At 43.3% G+C, this 25,299-nt stretch overlaps 1 protein-coding gene across 2 annotated transcripts in view; it reads right to left on the bottom strand.

The window, feature by feature from the left end:
• ppfibp1a (PPFIA binding protein 1a) overlaps positions 1-25,299 on the bottom strand; it is a 48,454-nt gene that overhangs the window by 16,824 nt on the left and 6,331 nt on the right. For both annotated transcript variants that reach the window (XM_080753992.1, XM_080753991.1), the window contains exons 2-11: positions 19,898-19,974; positions 17,253-17,458; positions 14,748-14,837; positions 11,519-11,632; positions 9,030-9,140; positions 6,308-6,400; positions 4,266-4,374; positions 1,616-1,677; positions 1,407-1,473; positions 780-913 (exon numbers count right to left, since the gene is read on the bottom strand). In XM_080753992.1, coding sequence (XP_080610118.1) covers positions 780-913; positions 1,407-1,473; positions 1,616-1,677; positions 4,266-4,374; positions 6,308-6,400; positions 9,030-9,140; positions 11,519-11,632; positions 14,748-14,837; positions 17,253-17,458; positions 19,898-19,961 — 1,050 coding nt within the window. In that variant the 5' untranslated portion in view covers positions 19,962-19,974. The remainder of the gene's footprint in view (positions 1-779; positions 914-1,406; positions 1,474-1,615; positions 1,678-4,265; positions 4,375-6,307; positions 6,401-9,029; positions 9,141-11,518; positions 11,633-14,747; positions 14,838-17,252; positions 17,459-19,897; positions 19,975-25,299) is intronic.

Here is a 25,299-nt window from a genome sequence, read left to right on the forward strand (position 1 = left end):
CAGCCAGGCAGTCGCAGTTAGTAGCAGCCAGTGGTGTAAGGGTTAGTAAAGTAAGTACATTTACTTGAGTACTGTACTTTTTTTTTTTTTTTTTTACGTTGTCTTTATTTTAGATTGCACCAATTAAACAAAAATAACAAGACACTCCAAAATTAAACACAAATCCAATCAAATCAAAATGCATTAAACCGAAATTTACAGGGGTTCACATTTAAGGCATTTGTAGTAGTAGTAGTATGTCCAATTTCCAGTACTTTTACCAGAGCGAAAAAGTAACAGCCGCTTTTTCGTTGAAATTCGTTGCCGGTGTGGAAGCTTGCATTGACTTTATGAGGGTTTTTTTTTTTAAAAGCGAATTATTCGTTTTGCAAATTGGCGTGTAGTGACCTTGAGTCTATTGACATCACTGGTGTCCTCCAATGGCATCATCGGTGGTAATGTCAAATAAAATCCCAAAGTTATATATGTTGGGATCTCCATCGATGATGTCATTGGTAGGCAGGTTTCTGAACTGCTCATATAGCCCACAGAACGAGTAAGACGGAAATGGTGCCATCTTACAATGAGCACGAATGAAGACATATTGAAAGCGAGGTTGAAAATGGGTGAATTGCTCCTTTAATGGCTTTCTGCTGGAGTAATAGCCTAAACAGGACCACCGAGCGTTGACCTCTGGATTCCTGGGAGCAGAGTGGGAGGCTAAAATAGTGTTTTCTAAGGAAGTCTCCAGTCTGGGGTCCATCCTGTGTGTAGATTGTTTAGACAGAGGTGGTGTTTACCTCACCAGAGCTCCTTCCTGTCTCCTCCTCCTCCTCCTCCTCCTCCAATGACAGGGTGACTTTGTCCGTCGACACGGAGTTGGGACTCGCCGGATCATCGGGGATATCATCGTAGTCGTATTCATTCAGCTTCTCTGTGGACAGATAGTCACGCATTTCGTCAGTGTCGGGTGGAAACCTCATATCTCCAAGTTTCAAATTTGTATGCTCTTTTCATAAAGCAAAGCCCTGCTTCATCATACAAGACTGTCGCACAAAACTAGTGATCTACAAGCACACATGCAACGCCTCGCGGTGCAAGGCGCTGTGTGCTTGTAGATCGGCTATTTTCACTAGTTTAGATCATTTTAAAAATCATAAATATGAAACTGTTTTGGACACACAAGGTTTCCACCCGACAACGATGATTTGTGACAAACGTACTGCTTGCTTGGCTCCATGTCGATAAGCAACTCGAGCCTAGGAATGGCATTTGATTGTCTACAGATTTTAATGATTAGACAAACATCTCTTTAATTTCCTTTGCAAACAATGAATACACAGTAAAATCCTCAGTGTTCCTTTAACTCTAATTGTAAAATAGACTACTACGGTCTACTGGCATAATAGTACACAGTGGAGCCTCACCTTTCACCAACTCTTGAACATTCCTGTACTGCATGAGCGATCTCTGAAGCTCCTCTATCCTCTGCTCCTGTATGTAAAGGATTGTTTCAGTTCAAATCAGAGACACGGTCCCTACCAACAGGTTCCCATGGTGAATCCTTTAAGCGCGTTTAAGTGGAAACCGAACGTCATCTTAGGAGAGTAACAGCATCACAGTACCGTAACTGTACCTTTTCATTGTTGGCGGTCATCAGGTTCTGCAATGCCATCTTCATCTTCAACATTTCTGCATCTGAAAACAAGGTACATTTCATATCTAAGCTGTCGATTGGAAACCTTGTACAACAGTATGTCATGTCAAAGTTACTTTTCAGAAATTGGAAATGTACCTGTGTTCCAATGGATCCAGTGAGTTATTATTTAGTTGCAACCTCTTGCTAATACTTTTCATTGGTTCAAAATTCATAAAAACCCACTGACAAGACACACTTTCAGATTCAAAATTCCTGGTCTCTATACTGCCTCCACCCGGGGCGCCTGATGGAGGGGAAAGGAACTGGTTGGGGTCGATTCACACTCTTATAAGGAGCCTAACTTATTTCGGTTCGGCACTGTCCAAACTCAAATATGGGTCCCCCCCCCCGGTTCGGGAGAGCATCAACCGACTAAACTCGGCTCCTCTGTGCTGCTGAAATGTTGTGACCTTCCGACTTAATTTCGGTGCTCAGCGGTGTCTTCTCATTCATTCAGCCCGGCTCAAGTTCATATTTTCGGCTGTGAAGCCAAGGAAACAGTGGACACACACACACACACACACACACACACACACACACACACACACACACACACACACACACACACACACACACACACACACACACACACACACACACACACACACACACACACACACACACACACACACACACACACACACACACACACACACTTGCTGCGACACACACACACACACACACACACACCCTTGCTGCGTGTCTCGCTAGTCGCTGACCGTTTTAAAGAGAGCTTAAACACAACTTTGCTAGTGTTCTGTGTTGATCGGTTAATAGCTATAGCCTATACTACCGCTTATAGCCGATCTGCAAGCTCAAAACCTGTCGCGTCAGCGACGAGTTGTTGTGACAGTGGTGCATGTAGAAAGAGAGGCGGCACGTCTATAATATGGGTTTGTAGATTAAATGTTTTCGACAGAGCTCGCGCGTGTGTGAGAGACCCCGGCCGTCTCCATCTGGAGCTGCTGCTAACTGAACCTCCAGTCATTCAGCGTGCAGGCGCGAGGGCCATTCAGATATGTATTCGCCCTGCAACGCTCATTTATCGGCCACAAACGTTTTCATGCCATGGACCTCCAATATTTACAAGCGACTTCGGCACTAGCCGTTAAGAAAGTATGAATGGACTCCCCCCGAACCTAAATCCTTTCGGGTCGGGGAGCCCTCCCGAACCGAAATAAGTTAGGCTCCTTATAAGAGTATGAAACGAGCCTTAGAATAACACATTCTTTCCATGCGCTACGTCCAACCGGGGAAGCACCCCCCTGTCATGATAAGAAGCGGCCTGCTCACTCCTCATGCACTGAAGGAAGCATGAGCTCAGTTCGGGGCTCTCCCCAGGTTGGCAGAGGGAGAGCAGCGCCCAGGATTACAGCTTGGCACTGGGTGAAAAATGGGTTACAAAATCATGGGATAAAATAGCTAAAAGTTTTTTGCACAACACTCTTGCACAACAATGACTGACATGTGGAAGCACACTGCTGTGTATGAATCTATGCCTCCCACCGAGTCAGAAAGCAGTGCATTGGAATTACTTCCAGTAATTGAGTCCCTTGGGTTCGGTTCATGGCTGTATGTGGGCATGCCGTCGCCAACAGATGACTCCGTCTCCAACCCTGAAACTGAAGCTGCAAAACTGCTAAATCCAATTTCCCAGAAGGCAGCGTGCACAAAGGGAAATATAAAACATCCCAAGTAACCCAGGGATAAGTGTGTTACAGGTGACGGGGGGCTGAGTAACATTTTCAAGTTATATATACGAGTCTAGTTTCAATGTGTGCATCGGTTATTCATGTTTACAGGACAAAGTCGTAAGTGCGGAGGCAAAGAAAATGCTGATTTCTTTCCCCCGCACTACACTGATAATTTCGTCATGGGTTCACTGCAGAATTAACGAGAGCCATGTGAAGCCCAAATGTATTCGTAAATCATCTGTTTTTGCAGTCTGGTTCAGACTCTGTGAGGAGAACTTCCAGCGCCCTTGTGTCTATCTGTGCAAGAAACATGAATAGGGTGGGGTCTTAGAAAACATTTAGATAATGTGGAATCATCCCTTTATTGTTTTTAGTGTCATGAATTATTGCAGAATGTATGAATACCATCTAAATGAATGGCATTCCTGCTAAAAACGTTGATAAGGGAAAGTCAGCAGTGCTTTGAAGGAGTACGTGATCCTGTTCAAACATGTGTGGTATGAAACCTACACAGTAAAATTTTAAGTGTCGATTTAACTCAATAATGTACAAATGGAACCACCATTTGTACAACACCAAGGATTTTACCGTGTTCGGACAAATAAAGAACTGAGCAGAGGGGAGAACCTCTTCTTCAACTCATTACAGTGTTGACTACGACGCAAATGACAGCATGAAGTGAAAACATTTTTTTGGGGGAAATTCCATTAGGTCGGGTTGAAACTGCAGTCAGGATAATTACTTCAGAAAGGACCCTTAAGGGGGGGGGGGGATCTACCAGTTGTTGGAATGCCAAGTCTCTTTCAGTCTGATCCTTGTAAACCCTACTGAAATATTAGAATTTGACTCCCCTGGATAGACGAGGATTCCAGACATTAAAGAACGTCTCCCACCTTTCTCTTCTGTGTCTTGGCGCTTGCCCCCGAGTCTGGTCTCATCTGTTAGCCTGCTCACCTCCTTCTCCCTCTCCTCCAAGTGCCTCTGGAGAAGCTGCAGTTCTTCCTGCGAGGGAGAGAAGACAGTGAGTCACAAGAACGTTTCACCTCAAGACTTCTAAATCAGCCGTGGGAGAGGGGAGGATTTTAATAAGCTATTTTGATACACTAACCGACTCCAGCTTTGTCCAACATGAAGAATAGTAGCAAGATCACCATGTGTTCAGTATTAAAACACTGTATGATGCCTTTAACTTGTCTACCACCAAAGTATATTTTTCCATGACAAATTGCCCACCTACAACACAAATACTGTACTACCCTGGTATACAGTAACTGCTCAGTATCTTGTCTGATAAACAAGCTGGCATTTTGTATTGTTAAAGACAGTAGGAAAGAATCTAAAGGCCAGAGCTTGCATCTTACACAAGGCACACTTACTGTTTACAATGATTCAAGGGTTTGTCACTCACTCATATAAGTAAGAGCAGAGAAACAACCCTGTAATGGCCATCCTTAGCTTCAGCCTTACACAGTGAAAACTCCACAGTAACAGTTTGACCCATTAAGACCGGGAACGCATTATTACTTAATTAACCATTATTTTATGCTTCATTAAAAAATAGCAGATATACAAGCTCACAGCGTGGCACCGAGAGCTTGTAGATCTGCTATTTATTTTAAAGCGTGAACATTTGTGCAAGTCTTTGAATATATTGACCCGATTCTCTAAATGTCTAAAAAAGGACGGTTTTTGAAAAATGCACGTCAGTGGTTCTCAAACTTTTTCATGTCAAGGACCCTTAGAATTATTTGTATTTGCCCATTTGTAGTTGACCTTGTACCAGTGATTTGTACTGTCATGAAACTGTACTTTTTTCTATTGCAAACTTCTAATAAATTCTTCAATCAATCAATCAAAAACCCCCAGAAGAAAGAAGATATGAGTTAGATTTTTTTTAAATGGCAGATCTACAAGCTCACCGAGTGCCGCGCTGTGAGCTTGTATACCTGCTGTTTTTCAATAGCTAAAGTATAACAATTTCCATGTCTTAATGGGTCAACAAGTACGTTAGCAAGTGCATGAGATGATCTGAAACTCGGAACGGCCGTAGGACGGTGGAAGCACTTACAGGAAGTGTGGTGAAAGTCAGGAAAAGCAGTGTGCAGTGGGCAGCAGACAGAGGGGAGGTTTAGAGGACCATTAGGGAAGAGAGGAGCGGAACAATGGCTGCAGCTTAAACCTCCATCGCCTCCTCATCTCCAGTGAACGGCTGTGAAAGGCTTTCCACTTTGAATGCTTAACGGGTTAGCGTGTTGAAAGACATGCCCGTCAGAAGAGAGAGGGAGACAAGGTGGAATGGAAAGGTGAAAAAAGGAGGAGGCAGGAATAAGAAAGTAACAGTGTGTAAGCACAGAGGAAACGTAACAATAACCATCCTGTGATAACAAGGCATGTTGAAAAGTTAGGTCGCTCGCAGTGTTGTTTTTGACAGCAAATCTGGATTTAGTATTAGTCATAGTCTTTTGAATAAAACGTCTAATTTTAGTCGACTAAATAGCATACGTTTTTAGGCGACTAAATCTACAGTTGATTTGGTCAACTAAAATGTATTTTGGCAGGCCTTGATGGCATCGTAATGACTGATTTTACACTTGGTTGTGTGCTGAAAATAGCTAATCTCACAACGCGTGTCGGCTATTTTCAGCACACAACACCTGAGAGCAACCAAACATAAAATGACTCTTCTCCACTAGTCCCACCCTAGTCCCAACGTCTAGTTTTTATTTTGTTGACGAAAACAATATATTTAGTCTTAATTTTAGTCATCACAGCTTAGTTTTTATTTTGTTTTATTTAGTTTTCGTCAGTGAAAAAAACGCAGTCGATTTTTCGTCATAGTTTTAGTCGACGAAATCAACACTGGTTGCTCGGTGTACTTTTGTTATGCTTGATCACTTGTAACCTTATGACGTTCACCATTGGACTGCACACTCACTTGGGAAGCTTTGAGTTTCTTCTCACACTGTAGCCTTTCATTCTCCATATCAGTCACCTTGAACCGCAGGTCTGTCACTTCCTGGTATAAGCCCTGGGGAGGGAAAAAAATCACACTCGTGTGAACTGAGCGGTGGTGTGTGTGTGTGTGTGTGTGTGTGTGTGTGTGTGTGTGTGTGTGTGTGTGTGTGTGTGTGTGTGTGTGTGTGTGTGTGTGTGTGTGTGTGTGTGCAACAGCGCCCCTCCCTTAACATGTGTGGTCAGAAAAGGTTACTGCAGGCTACAGACAGACAGACAGACACAGAGACAGACAGACAGACAGACCCACACACACGGCCACGTATAGGAGCGTTGTGACCACCGCTCAAAAAGACCCCAGTTACCCTTTAGCCACTTAAACCCCATTAACTTCATTGTACGTCAATAGCTAAAATAGAAAAAAGCTTACAACATGTTGACCTTGTAGGTTATTTTGCCAAATGTTCTCCAGTATTTTTCTTTTCACCTATTATGACGTGCACAGAATAGGGACGCTAGAGTTCATGTGATTTAGCACCTTTGTCAGACCAACATTCACTGGGTGAGCAGCGTGTGGGGGAGAGCATTACCATTTTATGATTTATGCTTGATTTTTTGAGGAAATAACAGATACAGGATGGGGAAATTGGACAATACAATGACAATACAGCATAGCTTTGATTCCCATGGAATCAATGAATGTTGACGCACTAGTAGCCACCAAGGTCGCAGTTTACCAGGAGAAATGTCGCATCACGGTGACATCACTGTGACCACCCATCAGAATGGTAAAAATCGCAATTAGTAATTAGGGCTAAAAACAGCCCCCATAAAACTATGGTTTAGTGATGAGTCGTCACTTTCCACAGTTTTGTGCGGGCCGTGTTTCGGAAAGGAATGTTTTTCGTGCAAAACAAATCCTTGCATTGGATTCAGAATCATGAAAACCCCCTAGTTTGATCCCTCACGTGCTACTTAAAGCATAATTATTTTTGTATTATTTTATTGTATAGTAAAGTCTATGACAGCCGACTTTGATTGGCTCCCACAAGTTTCCCAAGACAAATCTGCGATGTCCCTATAGCCAAAAATGTTCCATATGGCCCGTTTTAACTTTGTGCCAAATTTCATGCTTCTATCATAAAGTGCACGATTTATGCACGAAACGCTCGAACTACAATATATGACCTGTTCTGACATCCTTCAAGACTCTAAGTTGATCCCATGCCAAAGCGAAAGTTGATCCCATGCCAAAGAGCTGTCAAGCACCGCCGCGTGAACACGGAGCAGGGCCCAACAGATTCCCTTTTATGCCCATATATGGAGTTCCCTGATGTCATCAATATAAATGATGCCATGTTAGAGAGATCTGTGATGCCAGGGGGAACACATCCCTTTTATGCCCATATAAGGCGATATGGAGATGCCTGTGATGCCAGGGAAACAAATCCCTTTTATGCCCATATATAGAGATGCAGAGCGTGATGTCAGAGCGGTTTGATTCCATCAATTTCCAATGGCAGCGGAAAGGTTACCCTAGTAATCAATAAAGTTACGTCATTGATGATGAAAGTTACGTCATTTTTGAGGAGTTACTGTACCCTGCCATTTCCAATGGTAATGGAAAAAAGTCTATAAACAGTTACCGGTTACCCTAGAAGTCTATAAAGTTTCCCTAGAACTACCGGTATAATGTGTTGTCCTGTCAGGCAACCACAATAATAATGTGGTTGCCCTGGCAACCACACTAATAATAATCATCATCATTATCATCACTACCAACAACCACGAGGTAACATTCCTGTCCACCACATAATACTTTCAGATAAAGTCCCCCTGGAGAGACAGAACAGCCCACTCCACACATGGACACAATTCACTGACAAGAAGGAAACGTCACGGTCAATTTGGCACACAACTGCCTTTACCCCAATCAGCGATACTGTAAGAGAGCTGCAGCTTGGAGCAATTACAAGTACACAGAGAGAATTTGTGAAAGATGAGTCGTCAGTGGAGAGTCAAGTCTCACATTCGTCTCCAGACAAATAACACAAACCACACAGTGCATCAACAATACTGACATGGGGAATAAGTGTAATGTTCTGAGCCAACCTTGATTTGTAGCTATAGTATGGGGGAAAAGAGACAGAAAGAGCAGGGGAGTAAATATAATGCAGTTCGGCTCCGTCTAGTCCCCATGGGTAATAAAGAGTCTGAAACCTACTACACACAATATCCTCCAAATTTATGTCCAAGCTGGTGAACGGTGCATGGAAAATATAACTCTCACAGTTCTCTCTTAGCCCCTCAGAGGGGAGAGGAGAAGGGAGAGTTTATTGGAGGAAACAGCTGCTGGAGCGAGGGGTGGGGGAGGGGGGTGTTTTGGTACCTTATATGACAGTTCACCCAGAACCAAAAAAGTCGAGTGCGACAGACCCCTGGCCCGGATTCACCGTCTTTAAACAATGACTGGGTGGCTGCCAAGATTCAGGATCATGCATATCAAAGCGAAGGTATAGCAGCCATTGCGACATCTAACGTTCTGGAAAATATTCTGAAGTTTCCATGTGAGGAGGTGTGTGTGTGAGGAGGTATGTGTGTGTGTGTGTGTGTGTGTGTGTGTGTGTGTGTGTGTGTGTGTGTGTGTGTGTGTGTGTGTGTGTGTGTGTGTGCGTGCGTGCTTGCGTCTTAAAATGTGTGTCTACCTCGACCTCCTCGTGATCTCTCTCCACTGTGGAGAGCTTCAGCTTCAGACTGGACACCTCCGTCATCAGTTCCAGTTTCTGAGTTTCCAGCATGGTCCTGTTCAACAGCTCCTGTGAACCAAGACACGCACACTTGGGTCAAGTCGCACGACGGCGTTGCACGCAGGCCTCATTTCTTTAGGTTAGGTGGAAGGGCAATGGATTGTGTTGTTTGTATACTTAACTCTTATTGTGCCAATCCCGAACTAGTTTGGGATAGTTTGGACCTTATTAACGTTCAGGGTGCCAATCCCGAACTAGTTCGGGAAAAAAACTAGTTTGGGATTGGCAATTTCTTTTTTTTTTAATTTTCGAGCTGGGCCGCCAGCCGTCATCTGTTTACACGGCCCGCGAGAGTGTCGCGCCGCCGATATTTGCCATCCACTCCAATGCAATCCAGGATCTTTAGAGCTCATTTTCTCTGTTCCATGCATATCCATGAGGTGTGCAAGGTTTAATCACGGCTAAATCGCCGAAAATAGGGCTTCTAAAATGCTTGGTAGCCAATAGCTAACTTCAAGCTAACTTCATCCTGTCCCTGTTCATGCACAAAGGAAAGTGTTCAGGCGCGTCATGGCTGCGCACGGCTTGTGCGTATACAGCGTATGTCTATGGTGGATTCTATGGCCATTGGGCGCCCTCTAGTGGTGATTCTGGGCACTACAACAAGTTTGAGTTCAAGGTGCTTTATAATGTTGAGATGATTATGTAAAATAAAGACAGAAGTTGACATGGTAAAAACAGTCATTTACAGCCAACAACTAATAAAATCAGCTGGAGCACACTTTTGAATGTATATGGGTAGGGGTGTATACTGTATGAGGATGGGTTGAACCACTTAAACCAGGGGTATTCAACTAGATTAGGCAGCGGGCTACAATTGTAAAGTCAATTGAAGTCGGGGGCCACAAGACTGTGACAACAGAAATTAACGAAAAATGTGATGGTTAACTGTTTGACCGTTTGCTGTGCGCTATGTGTCCGATAAGACACAACAATGGACATGTACGTCCAATAGGCTATGGTAAGTTATTAGAGCTTGCTTCATACTGCATTCATGCATTTTGATGGTTTCTGTGCCAAGCCTTTATAGTGCACAGGCTTGAAATTTGATATTAACTCATTGACTGCCAAGGCACGAGTTTCACGAGTTATTACAGTACTACCAGGCTGCCACAGCCCGAGTTTCCCGAGTTGGAAGCCATTTTGAAAAAAAAAAAAAGATTTTTTTTTTTTTTTTTTTTTCAAAATTTCTAAAAATGCCTCAAATGTATTAGGCATGATCGCAATTGCGCAATTGCATGTTTAGCCCCATAACAAACACATCTTTCAAAATGTCAAAAATGGCTGTTTTGTCTGACTTTGAAGTCTTGTATCTCATGAATGCCTGAACGGATTTCCAAGCGGATTTTTTTGTTTGAAAGCTGTTAAAAAGTACTACACATATGGTGCATGATCTAGACATGGGCGTGCACGATCCGTGCACTAAAAATTGATCCGTGCACTAGAAATTTGGAAGGTGGCAGTGTTTGTTTTGTCTGACTTTGAAGGCTTCTATCTCATGAATGCCTGAACGGATTTCCAAGCGGATTTTTTTGTTTGAAAGCTGTTAAAAAGTACTACACATATGATGCATATATGGTGCATGGGCGTGCACGATCCGTGCACTAAAAATTGATCCGTGCACTAGAAATCTAGGATAGTGGCAGTCTGGTACTTGGGGGCCATCTTGAAATGGCATTCAATGAGTTAAGAGGAAGTAGATCACCCCATGCTGACTTTAATACCGTACATTTTTAGTTTTTGTCATATTGGGTGAAGGGACACGTCCAGTTCAGTAACAGGAAAAGTGAAGATTCAATGTCTGCTAGTACAGTAGCTGCTTTAAAGCTACAGCATACAGCAGATCATAGGCACCGGAGAAGGGGTCAGAAGGTCCTGAATGTACCCTCACTTTTGGGGACACTCTTGCGATTGACTGGTCTATTTATTTATTTATTACCGGCTAGCACCCTGCCGTTCCCCATTGTGTTGCGCGATCGTTGTGTATTGGCTGCATGCTTGCCTCTCGCTGCAATGACCGTTCTGTTACTGGCTACGTGCAGTCACTCTCTCAACCCCATCAACTAGGTGCCAGACTAGCTAGCTAATACAACAAATCGTTGATCTGTGCATGCTGGCTGTGAAATAAGCTCAGCCTGTTGCAAAGTGCTGCAACACAATATATGGGGGAACAAAGTTGTTCTCCCTTCAGTTAAAGTGAGAGATCGGATCACGGAATCAATCCCCTCCCCCCACTAATGTCCCTGACTTTTTCCCTCCTGCCGGCGCGCTTGCAGCAGATTACAGTACATGCTCAACGCAACTGCAATGTCAGCCAGAGAGAACAAATGAACAGGAGCATCTGCTTTCAATGGAAAACCTGTGATATTCCTGCTGAGGGGCCTCACCTGCTGGAGCAGATCCTCAGTGATGGTCAACTTCTCCCGGTGTTCTTCCAGGCACATGTCCAAGTCCCGGATCTTCTCCCCTTGCACCTCAACCTGGTCGGTTAGAACACTTACCTGGGGGATCGTAAACGATTAATTCATTATTTTGTCACACAACCAAAAAGGTATTTTCTTTCAGTTGAAAATCCATCACTTTTTGATGAGCAACATAGTATAAATTAGCCATAAGATATGATCATTACCCACACCAGAAAAATCACTTTTGCGTTTCAAACGCAAGCCCAGTGCAATGCCATCTACATGAACACCATTTCGTTGTTGTCGGGTAGAAACCTTGTATGTCCAAATCTGCTCGTTTTGTATTTATCATTTTAAACATGACTAGAAAAAAGCCCCCTGCGGGGGCCTGGCCCCTTTCCTATGCGAAAGTCCCCTGTACCCAGAGATGGATACAGTCCAGTGGGCAGCTAAGCAATACAAATTTAGGATAGCTCAACATTAAATATGCAGTTTTTTCCAAAATGCAAAATAGTGTAAATGGCAATCCATCCATCCATCCATCCATCCACATCCATCCATCCACATCCATCCATCCATCCACATCCATCCATCCATCCACATCCATCCATCCATCCATCCACATCCATCCATCCATCCATCAATCCATCCACATCCATCCATCCATCCGGGTGCATCTCTCCACTCCGACATGTCTCCATTCCGACACTAACCCTATCTCTACCCCTAACCCTAAACCTTAGGCCCATGGGGAGTGTCGCCACTCCGACAATAAGAAGTCCATTTCGGAGTGGCGACATGTCGGAATGGAGAGAGCCTCCCCATCCATCCACATCCATCCATCCACATCCATCCACATCCGTCCATCCATCCATCCATCCATCCATCCATCCATCCACATCCATCCATCCACATCCATCCATCCATCCATCCATCCACATCCATCCATCCATCCACATCCATCCACATCCATCCATCCATCCATCCACATCCATCCATCCATCCATCCACATCCATCCATCCATCCATCCATACACATCCATCCATCCATCCATCCACATCCATCCATACTCTACTGTACTGTACTCTACTGTAATCTACTTTACCTTACTGTACTGTACTGTACTTTGCTGTACTCTACTGTACCTTGCTGTACTGTACTGTACTGTACTTTACCTTACTGTACTTTACTGTACCCCCCCCTCTCTCTCTCTCTCTGTGTGTGTGCATCTGACCCCCCCCCCCCCCCCCCACCCCCCCCCCCTTCCCTCTTGTAACCTGAGACGTTGGTGATGATAATGACACTCCGCTCCCAACTATGGATTGCACAATATATGCCGCCTACAGGCCAAAATGTGGGAAAAAATTGTAAACATTTTGGGATTATGAGAAGTAGAGACACATAATGAAGGTGATAAAGTTGGGCAAGGTACATGCGTTATTGATTTTTGTATTATGTTTTTTAGACAATTGAACAACTGCTGAACGTGGAGTTACAGATGGAAACACACAAACACACTATTTTTGAAGCGGTGAAAACCACTTCCAATGAATGGCTGTGTGTGTATCACGCCCATATATGGTCATTTCAGTCCAGAATGAACAGGCTTTTTCAAAAACAGAATGTCCGTTTAATTACCATATATGGTGATGTCAGTCCAGAATGAACAGGGTTTTTCAAAAACACAAAGTATGTTACCTTATGTCCATATATGGTCACTCCAGGCCAGAATGAACAGGTTTTTCCTGTCCCGTACGTGTAAAATATCAGTCCAGAATGAATAGGCTTTTTCAAAAAGCAAAATGTGTGGTGTCCCTCCCGGTTAGATGAATGGATACTTTGAGGATTGGTCAAGCTTCACATGATAATTTGGCCTTCAGGGTTTATCTGTCTTGTACATGCAGTATCTATTGCAGATTATCAAAACAGATGAAAAATACATTCAGAATAGAGGTTTTATCTGTCCACCGCTTCACTTCGAACCGAGGTTTGATTTTTTTGGTGCAATTCTGATTATGTACATCCATCCACATCCATCCATCCATCCATCCACATCCATCCATCCACATCCATCCATCCATCCACATCCGTCCATCCATCCATCCATCCATCCACATCCATCCATCCATCCATCCACATCCATCCATCCACATCCATCCATCCATTCATCCATCCATCCATCCATCCATCCACATCCATCCATCCATCCACATCCATCCATCCATCCATCCACATCCATCCATCCACATCCATCCATCCACATCCATCCATCCATCCACATCCATCCATCCATCCACATCCATCCATCCACATCCATCCATCCATCCACATCCATCCATCCATCCACATCCATCCATCCATCCATCCATCCATCCATCCACATCCATCCATCCACATCCATCCATCCATCCATCCATCCATCCACATCCATCCATCCATACACATCCATCCATCCATCCATCCATCCATCCATCCACATCCACCCATACTCTACTGTACCTTACTGTACTGTACTCTACTGTAATCTACTTTACCTTACTGTACTGTACTTTGCTGTACTCTACTGTACCTTGCTGTACTGTACTGTACTGTACCTTACTGTACTTTACTGTACCCCCCCCCCCCCCCTCTCTCTCTCTCTCTCTGTGTGTGTGCATCTGACCCCCCCCCCCCCCCCACCCCCCTTCCCTCTTTTAACCTGAGACGTTGGTGATGATAATGACACTCCGCTCCCAACTATGGATTGCGCAATATATGCCGCCTACAGGCCAAAATGTGGGAAAAAATTGTAAACATTTTGGGATTATGAGAAGTAGAGACACATCTGAAGGTGATGAAGTTGATGTTGGGCAAGGTACATGCGTTATTGATTTTTGTATTGTTTTTTAGACAATTGAACAACTGCTGAACGTGGAGTTACAGATGGAAACACACACAAACACACTATTTTTTTGGTGCAATTCTGATTATGTAGTGGGATTTAAACTAGCTACCTGATCTACAAGCACACAACGCCTTGCACCATGAGGTGTTGTGTGCTATTTTCACTAGTTTTGTGCGACAGTCTTGTATGATGAAGCAGGGCTTTACTTAACGAAAAAAAATACATACAAATTTGAAACTTGGAGATACAAGGATTCTGCCCGACAGTGACAATTTGCAGTAAGGTCATTAAGGTGAGCGGTAGGGCCACTCAACTCACGAACACACCTGGAGAACAAGACACTCCTTGTCACTTTCGAGCCGGGAGAGACGGTCCTGATAGACTGCTTCGGTACTCGCTGAACCGTGTCCGTTCGTCTGAAATGAAAACCAAGACTGGCCTCGTCAGAAGGCATAGCTGTATCGCATCGGTTTGCCATGGCATTTGCACACACACGTACACATATCTGCCATGTCAGCAGCTGTAACCGACTGAAAGCATATGACATTCTACTGAATATTGGTTGTGATTAGAAATAGCTCAACCCTTCAAGTGAAAGGAGGGGTGGAGCTCTTGACTGTACTGTTTGAGATGCTGATCTGGCTGGGGATCTCAGAGACGCTCCACACACTAGTACAGCCCAAGCCTGAAGTCTCATAACCCACTCCCACCCGTACAATGGAAACAAGCCCCTGGAATCTTTTGTGTTATTCCTTTAGCATAGGTTTTGAGTGTACTACCTGTTATTAAAGAGGTGGTGCCATAGTTTTGTACTTTTTCCATGTGTCTATGGAGTTAACATTACTCTAATAGACCCCCAGGTGTGGTTATAATATGCAAATATGTCTTCCCTGTGTATTTATGGTTGGTGAAAGCTGAAAGCCTCAGAGTCAAAAGGCTCAATTGAAACACACTGATATAATGACATTATAATATCATCCCCTTCCCTTTTTACTATTCAACAACACTGTGGGTGTGGCTAACTTCAGCTGGGTCATCACCACCCACCTGAAAGAAATCTTCCTCCAAGTATAATCATAATACCTGACGATTATGTTGTAGGGGGGAAGATCATGGCATAATGTCTTTAATAATGTTGTTGAGGCGCATACCACACATGGGTTCGATTCCTGACAGTCTTTGCTGCGTGTCACTCCCTGACTCTCTCTCCTTGTTTCCTTACACTATCCAATAAAGGCAGAAAAGCCCCAGAAGTTAACTTTAATTCAATCAATTGCATCAGATGGTTTTCCCTTGGTGGCACAGGAGAGTAAGGAGTAAGTGAAAGCAGGTAACAAGAGAAATATGTGAAGGGTCAATAGTGCTCTCACATGTCATCGATTTGGAATCTGAATCAAAAGCAAACTCCTCTCTCACATTTCACACGTGGAAAGCGAGGGCTGTGAGGAGGGCAAGAAAAATACAGACTGAATCAACTTTTTCTCCGAGGATGGAAACTTCTTCCAGCAGGGCTCCTGCAGAAACTCCCATCATTCACAATGAACGTCATAACAATGCTCTTACAATAAACAGAGTCGGGGTATCAGTAACGGGTCAGGATGAGAAGAGGAGGCAAAGCCGATCTCATCCCCATTGGCCCAAGTGGGTCTCAAGGCAAAGGACAATAGGATGATATGGGGGGGGGGGGGGAACTCCTATATTAACAGAGACACATTCTGACTAGTGACCATACAGCAAAAAGGAGGAGGAAAAATGACGAAAACTAAATAAAAACTAACTATGAGCACTAAAACTAAGACTAAATATATTATTGTCAATTTCGTCAACAAAAGAAAACTAGACTAAATTGTCAGGGAGGAACTAGTGGAGAAGAGATCCAGCAGAACTAAAAGACAACTACCGTAATTTTATGTTCGGTTGTGCCCGGCTGTTGCACTCTGAAAATAGATCTACAAGCTCACAACGCGTCGCGCATGCAACCAAGTGTAAAATCAGCCATTACGAAGGCATCACGGCCCGCCAAAATACATTTTAGTTGACTAAATCAACTGTAGATTTAGTCGACTAAAATCTTGTGGTATTCAGTCGCCTAAAACGAGACTAAAACATTTCAGATTGCTAAAATAAGAGTTATAAGACTAAAACTAAATCAAAATTTGCTGTCGAAATCAACACTATTTCATTACACTCTCAGAATGTCATCTTTGAATATCTGGAGTTACCATGACTCATAACACCATTTCATAGGTCAAAAATATCGTCGACACATTTTTAATTGCACAGCAACACTGCACACGTGCAGTACAAAAGTGCCCTTCTCAGAGTGACCCCCCACTCCTCTCACCATTATTATTTTATTTATTTTTATCCCACGATTTTGTAACCCTTTATTTTTCACCCACTCCCTCTGCCAACCTGGGGAGATAAAACGGACTGCCCTCATGCTTCCTTCTATGCATGAGGAGTCCAAGTTGCTTCTTTTCACCTGACAGGGGGGACGTTTCCCTGGATGGACGTAGCGTGTGGAAGGAACACATTATTCCAACCAGTTCCTTTCCCTTCCATCAGGCACCAGGGGGAGGCATTATAGAGACCAGGATTACAGCATGTTATTTTGTGAGGGTACCTACCCTAGGAGACATAGGGAGAACATGCAAACTCCACACAGAAAGGCCCTTTTTGCCAACCCCACCTAGGGTATGGGCACTGATGATGCTGGGTATGGGCACTGATGATGCTGGGTTCGATCCCCGGCGGGAATCGAACCCAGGACCTTCTGGCTGTGAGGCGACAGCACTACCGACTGCGCCACCGTGCCCCTCTCCTCTCACCATTCTTCCCTGCAGCCACTCTGCCAGACCCTCTGCGGTGGAGTCAGGGATCTGGCATCGCAGGTTGTCCCTCTCCTCGCCGTCCATCAGCTCCAGAGCTGCCCGCAGGTCCTCCAGAAGGTGCAGTGCCCGCAGGCTCCCCAGGAAAGGCGAGGTGGGGGACTGGCAGTCAAACAGCCCATTGGAGTAGTCCATGGCCTTGGAGCCTGAGGGCATTGGAAGAGATACAGGAATGTGTGTGGGACCCCTACGGAAGTGTTAAAAGCATCCCTGGCTAATATACGCCTTATATGCCTTTTAATACATAATAATTGCCCTATATAACCAAAATTAGAAATTAAAAACACTTTAAATATTGTATTTATTTCATAAATAGTTCATCTTTCACTCAATAGGGACAACTCCTGTTGATGATGTAATTTTTCCACCTTAGGAAGTATTAAGTTGGCTGGACCACACGTGAACAAATTACATAATCAACTTGTGACTTGTGATTATATTATATTATTATATTTATATACGGTATGCACAGACACGAGGGGCAGATGTTTTGAAGGATATGATATGACCATTTCTGGACACATAAATGGCAGCTTAAGTCAAGAAAGTACAAAAGAATAATGACAATCCAAGTTTCGCAATCTCTCTGAACCAGCCTTGGCAGCACTGAATACAAGAGGTTGTTAACTGAACCTGTGTATGGCTGTAAACCACTGTAATATCTCCCAGACACCAGCTGTCTGACAGCTTAAATGTCAGCCCCAACAATAATGAAAAGAGCAGTGGTGGAAAACGTACAAAAATGTTTTACTTAAGTAAAAGTATCAATACTGCAATGTAGAAATACTCTGTTAGGCTGCACCCACACCAAATTACCTATGAGAGTGGATTCCCCATTCCGCCAATGCATTTCAATGAGAATGGAGCGTTTTATTTTGCAGAGATCCTCTACTGGCATGAAACCGCTCTCCATTCCCATCGAAATGCATTGGCGGAATGGAGAATCCACTCTCATAGGTATTTAGTGTGTGTGTGCACCCTAAAGGTCTTTGCACACTGCTGCGTTTTCCGGGCCGAATATCGGAGTGAATTTCGGAGTGCGTGAATAAAAAAATCGACCTCACGTTATGTCAATCACGTTTGCACACTGCCGCCCGTTTCGTATTTATTTTCGGACAAGGGTTGGTTGATTTTTCCCGATTTTCGCAGCTGTCGCACTGAGTCCCTTGCTCTCTCTCTCTTTCCTCTCTCTCTCCCTGGCCTACGGCTTTCGGATTTCCAAAACGCAACAAAAACACGCAGTGCAGTGTGCAACCACCTTAAATCCAGAATAAAAAATTACTTGAATGTACTTAAAAGTACCAAAAGTAGAAAGTACTCGTTAGAATGTCCCATTTCAAGTTTTTACGTATAAAGATGAAAATAGCAGACCTAAAAGCTCACAATGCGTCGCATCGTGAGCTTGTAGATGGGCTATTTTCAAATGGCCGAAATGTATACAGTAGGGCTGAACTCGCTGAAGTGGTTACTGTATGTTTTATAATAATAATCAAAATCGAAATAATAATCAAAATCTACAAAATCTTACTCCACTACAAATACTTGTAGTGTAGTGTAGCAAAAGTACAATATTTGTCTCTGAGATATAGTGGAGTAGAAGTAAAAGTATTGCAAACTGGAAATACTCCAGTTTGCAATACTGCATTGCATTTGCAGTACAGTACTTGAGTAAATGTACTTAGTTACTTTACACCACTGGAGAAGAGAGCTAAATAAATATCTAAATGTAGCAACGGAGTGCATGGAGGGAGTCAGGCTTAATGGGAGGGGGTGTCATGTGATCAGGAGGATGTCATGTGATCAGCCATCTCTTTCCCATTGGAAAGGTCAGTGCTATAATTACACACATCAGCGGAAAAGTGGGGACAATCAAAACAAACTGCCTGTTCGGCTCATCTGCAAAGCATGGAGTCAGACCCAAACGTTCCCTAAATGCGTATGTGTCTGTGACTGTTTGTGTGTGCGTGCGCATATTCCAAAATGCGATATTCCAAAATCCCATACGCAGAGCTTGAATAATCACCAGTAAGACTCCCTAATCGGGAGATAAGCGACCGTAGGTCACTTATCTCCACAAATAGGGCAAAAATGTGTTTTTCCAAAATCTGCCTGAGCCATGTTGATGACATGAGTGTAGACATACTGTGTAGTGATTTTCGTGATTTTAGGGCAACATCTGTAGGAGCAGTGTCCATGGGACAATGGAAAACTTGCTTTATTTCTCATGGCAGAGGAATGCTCTCAGCACGTCAGCACCATTTGAGCACAAGTATTATTCCATAATGCTGCTGTGTGCATCTTCAAGAGAACTGCATTAACTACTTAAGCCCTATTTTCAAATATAGCGCAAATAGACAAGATCTACAGGCTCACAACGCGACCCATTGTGAGCCTGCCTCGATTTATTTTAGGTTGGGTTGACAGTGGTCAAGTTGTGTGAAGGAAACATTGTTTACAATCTGCCGGACTTATGATTGCCTTCTAACACAATGCTTTCCAGATGTGATTCACTCAACACCATGGTATGCTGTGTCCACTTAAATATGCTATAGGCTGGATTTGATGCCAAAGCATACTATAGTTACCTGCTATGATGCCATCCATTTGTTCCAAGGCGGCTGCCAACATTTCGCTGGCATCGGACATCATCTTCTCAACGGATCTGAAAGAGTAATAAGTAGTTTAGTGAACAGCAGGGGAGGGAAAGCAGAAGACCAGAATCTCCTCTACCAGACTAACTGAATGACGTACAATCCTTGAGGGTTTAATGAGAATAACAGGACTTACTTCTGTGCATATATAAAAACAAAATTCAAGTAAAACTCCCGTGAGACATCAATGCACCTCCAAGCTGTGCATAATCAGCTGTAATTAAAATCCACTGCAAGCACAGTAATAAAATTACGTTGCTCCATCTGTTTTTGTTTATAAGTATGCTTTTATCAAAAGGTTTTGTGGGGTCCACAAAACAGCATGGTAGCCTTATAAGATGTTTGCCAGACCCATGAAATGGGTAGGCCTACATAAGCAAATGTCGGTCTGTCCGGGTTTTCTCCATAGATGGTCATGATGATGACATGATGATGACATGAGGGAGGGATAGACCGACAGACAAAGCCTTCATGTCATCACAATGACATGAGGGAGGGACAGACCGACAGACAAAGCAAAAGGCTTTGTCTGTCGGTCTGTCCCTCCCTCTTTTCTCCATATTTGGTCACAATGATGTCACAAATGATGATGACATGAGGGAGGGACAGACAACCTATAAAGGGACAGACAGCCTATAAATGTACCATTAAATTTATAGGCCCAGAGGGTTGGCAGAACCGGGGTCTGGCACAACCAGGTTGACCTGGTCTAGTTTTAAATGCTGTTCCTCCCTTAACTCAACAACCCAAAGTAAACAAAGTAATCTGCCCCATTTCAGGCTAGACACTCAACAAAGACCACAGAAGCTTTATTGAGGTTATAAGTGATGCCCCATTACCAGGCTATTACTAGAGGAAATCTAGGTCTGTAGGTCAGTAGTCAGTAAACTTCACAATTTACAATCTTCTTCCTTCAGCTTACTTCAATGATTCTCAACCTTCTAGCTTGGACTCCCAGTTTGATATACATTCAGCCATGGACACCCATTTGATATATATATTTTATTATTTGAATATACAGTCTACACTGTAAAATCCTTATTGTTTATTTAATGCTGAGAGTGTACAAATGTGCACTTGGTCACTCTCCGAGTTACAGACTTGTAAGGGTCCATTTTGGTCTCTTATGGTCCCAACCCAATCACGATATTGAGAAACTGTCTCAACAAACTCACTGTACAGACGTGTATAAATAAGTATACAATAAGCTGTTCATTACATGTACAAAAAGGGAAGATGATAATTGTGTTTTTGTAGGCTCATATCTTGCCTTTCTTTTTTTTATATAAATAAATAATAAAATCTACCATGGGGTTTGTCAAAGAAACCGGTAATTTGAGAGGTAGCCTAATTTCTACCAACTGCAGCTCCAGCACAGGGCTTATTTCCGGAGGGCATGCAGCCAGTCATAGGGGGTGGAGGGTGGGCTCATATCTGCAATAATGGTGCTATTCTCCAAGGGGTCTCAGGACTTGTAGCAATGGCATGCTTGGAATCTCAAACTTCCATAACAAACCTGAGCAATGGCAATGAGCTATCTCTCTTGACGGCTGAATTCAAACAGATATCACATGCTTCTCGTTTAGATTCAGGCATACCTAAATTGACCACACACATCACTTATCACCTCAACTAAGATCTGGTTTTAAAAAAACAAACTGTCACGAGATGGAGTTGGAAAAAAAAGGCCTTGCTTGGTCTGCAGGAGAAAAAACAAAACAAAGATATCTTGTTAGTACCCATTAGAAACTAACAACACACACTAACAGACTCTAGTTGTCCAGAGCTGCAGGTCTCATGGTATGTGGGGCAGGGACTTGGGTGAAATGCGTATTCTGGGGGGAACGTTTGCCGAAAATAGCAGATCTTCAAGCTCACAACGCGTCGCAACGTGGCACTACGCGAAGTAGCTCGCAACTTGTAGATCGCCCATTTTCGGCAAAGGGATTTGATGTGGAGGGGGAAAAGAGCAGACCAAGTACAGCGGCAACCCTGATCAACGAAGTAAGCCATTTACCATGAGAGGGAGTGGGTTGTTGGCTGATTTACCACCGTTTCAGGGTTGTGGCATGAGGCGAAAAGTGCCACAACCCTGAAACAGTGGTAAATCAGCCAACAACCCACGACCCTCGAATGGTAAATTGCTTCTTCCACTTCTACCATATAAATGAAAGAAAACACAGTTGTAACTTGCAAGGTTATTTAGTTATACAACTGCAACACAACAGTGGGCGGGGTCCATGAGCCAACTCAAGGTTGCTGACTGATTTACCAATGTTTTAAGCCAATCAGAATCCAGTATCTGAACATGTGACCACAAAAAGTGGTAGAAGTATTAATTTACTAAGTATAGAGGGTTTAAGTGGTTGACTCAGCGAGTGTCAAACCAAATGGACACTTACCCCTTACGGGTCCTTTACCCCCCCAGAGTCTATAACTAAACCACTGGCCTCCATCTTAGCGGGAGGGGGGGGCTCTTGACAACACAAGGGTCTTTGAGTGCTCTGTGGCCCTATTTCAATTGCAGACCCATAGAGTAACACTGGATAAGGTTTCCACCAAAATATAGTCACACTTAATTGGCACTACCTGAATAAAACTGTCATTATTGTTGCCAACCATCATGAATTGCATCCAAAGTTATGCATCAGCACATGAAACAATCCCTCCATTATAGAGCTCTACACTACACAGTACTAAATGGAAATTCTGCCCTTTAAAAAAAATAACACAAAAACTATTGTTCAATGAACATTCCAGAAAATAGCCTATCTATGACGCTTGAACATAAGACACACTGCTCAGCAATTATGTTTAGCAGCTGGCACAAAGATATAGGGGTGGAGCAGAGCCACAGGGATCTTAAGACTAATACATTTCCTCTCAAAGGTATTTCCGTAGTATGACGGCAAGCTATCCTTCACTTACACCAGGGTAGGTGCTGTATTTGGTCAGCTGCCTGTCTCAGACTGTGGGAGAAACCCAACTCTTGGCCACTCCATAAAGCAACACATTTTTTTTAAAGAACCTAAACATTCAACCTCTTCCCATGTGAATACTACTACTACTACTACAGGGGCGGCAGTGGCTCAGGGGTAGACTTGCCGAAGGGTTCCCAGTTCGATCCCGGGCTCCCCCAGAGTTAGTGTTGAAGAATCCCTGAGCAAGACTCTGAACCCCAAGTTGCTCCCGGTGAGCAGGTTGGTGCCTTGCATGGTTTCCTACGCCAGTGTTTCTCAACCTTTTTTCTGCATGGGCACACTTTTCATGTCCCAAGAATCCATGGACACACCAACATAATACGGGGGTGTAAATATCGTCACTGTCTTGTATCTCCAAGTATCTCCAAGTTTCAAATTTGTACGTTTCTTGGCAAAGTAAAGCCCTGCTTCATCATACAAAGCTGTCACACAACAGTAGTGAAAACAGCAGATCTACAAGCACACAACGCCTCCCACCGCGAGGCGTTGTGTGCTTGTAGATCGGCTGTTTTCACTAGTTTAAATCATTTTTAAAATAATAAATACAATGCTGGCTTTCAAGCAGTTTCAAAGGGCACACTTGACCCTTCTCAGGGGCACACCAAAGGTCCCCAGGCACAGTGGTTGAAAAAGCGTAGGTCCTGGATGACGTAGGACCTACGCCATCCATCTGTGTATGATGAATGTGTGTGTTGAATGGATGAATGTAATGTCAAATGCACAATCTCGTAAATCGCCTTGGATAAAGGCGCTATATAAATTCACCATTTACCATTTTACTATTAGTATTAGTCACTACTTAGTTTACATTGATCAGTAGTGTGTCGTCCACGGAGCTGTTCAGCAGAAAGGTTTCAGCAGATCATAACGCGTAAAAAATGTTTATGCGTTGTATTTTTAATTTTATTTTGTATTCACGTGTTGCCCGTCTTTGTTATTATGACTTGTCCTCTAACCCTTGCCCCCATCCTATCATGTGATTCAAGTTCTCTTTTTTTTTAACGTTTATTTATACAGGTGAGTCCCATTGAGATACAAGATCTCGTTCACAAGGGAGCCCTGTTCAGGATTGCAGCAGTACTAAGTTACATTAAGCAGTGGAGGATAATGAGTCTCATGTGAGTTTTCGGATTTCATAAAATGAAATCTTAAAGGTCATCATGTGATCGGGTATTCATTGTTAATGCAATTTGCAATGTGCCATATTATCCACTTCAAAACAAACACTAATGAAATCAGAGGGGGGCAATAAAGTGATGAAAATTGTATAAAACATTTTTAACACAGTAATTGTATTCTTGTTTTCTTACATTTCTTTCAAACTCACAAAACCAGGCCTTGTACAAGTAGAAAGCTGGTCTGACTAAAGACATTCCCCACTTAATTTCCCATCAATGACAGACTTACTGTATCCTCCAGACAGACCTAACCACCGTTTGCATTGAAATGCTGAGCAATGTCTGCAATGGCAATACCAGTATGATATAGGAGAGAGCAGGACGATAGGACTTCAAATCAATATCACGGTTATTTCAAACTTTTATGAACAATGAATTAACGAACTATTATTTTATTATTTTATTTTATACACCTTTTTAGACTGCCCTCATAGTTCTCTGACAAAGTCTGTACAGATGCAACATTTAATCGAACTAATCGTAGTAGTAGAAATAGTGTATCTACAAGCTCACGACGCATTGCAAGCTTGATGATCTTCTAGTTTGCACAGGACAACTTAGTTTTTGAGCGGTGGTCACACCGTCTCCATAGCGTGGCCGTGTGTGTAGGTATGTATGTTTGTTTGTTTGTTTGTATGTATGTATGTATGTATGTGGGTGGGTGGGTCTGTATGTAGCCTGTGGTGTAGTACCTTTTCTGACCACACATGTTAAGGGAGGGGCGCTGTTGTTCAGGCCAAGCCAGAACAGGCAAGGCACACTCGCACGCACGCACGCACGCACGCACGCACGCACACACACACACACACACGCACAGAATCCACCGCTCAGTTCACACGGGTGTGATTTTTTTTTACAACAAGGGTTCATATTTTAGATTGTAATTAGAGAAAGGAAAGATGAGTGTTAAAATGTTTTCATTCACTGCTTTCTATCTTTACTACTCTTATCTCCGGAACCGTTGCCCCTATCCATGCCAAACTTTGCACACACACACTCCTTGGATGGCAACTCACAACCTCCAGCCCTGATTTCTCACATGGCCGATTATTACAAAACACATTTTTGGACACTGCTCCTACAGATTTTGGCCTAGAATCACACAAAGCGGTACACAGTATCTCTAAAGTCATGTCATCAACATGGATCTGTCCCATTTCCCATATTCCCTCCTGAT

The sequence above is a fragment of the Nannobrachium achirus genome (genome assembly GCF_963921795.1).
Source record: "Nannobrachium achirus genome assembly, chromosome: 23".
Taxonomy (NCBI): Eukaryota; Metazoa; Chordata; class Actinopteri; order Myctophiformes; family Myctophidae; genus Nannobrachium; species Nannobrachium achirus.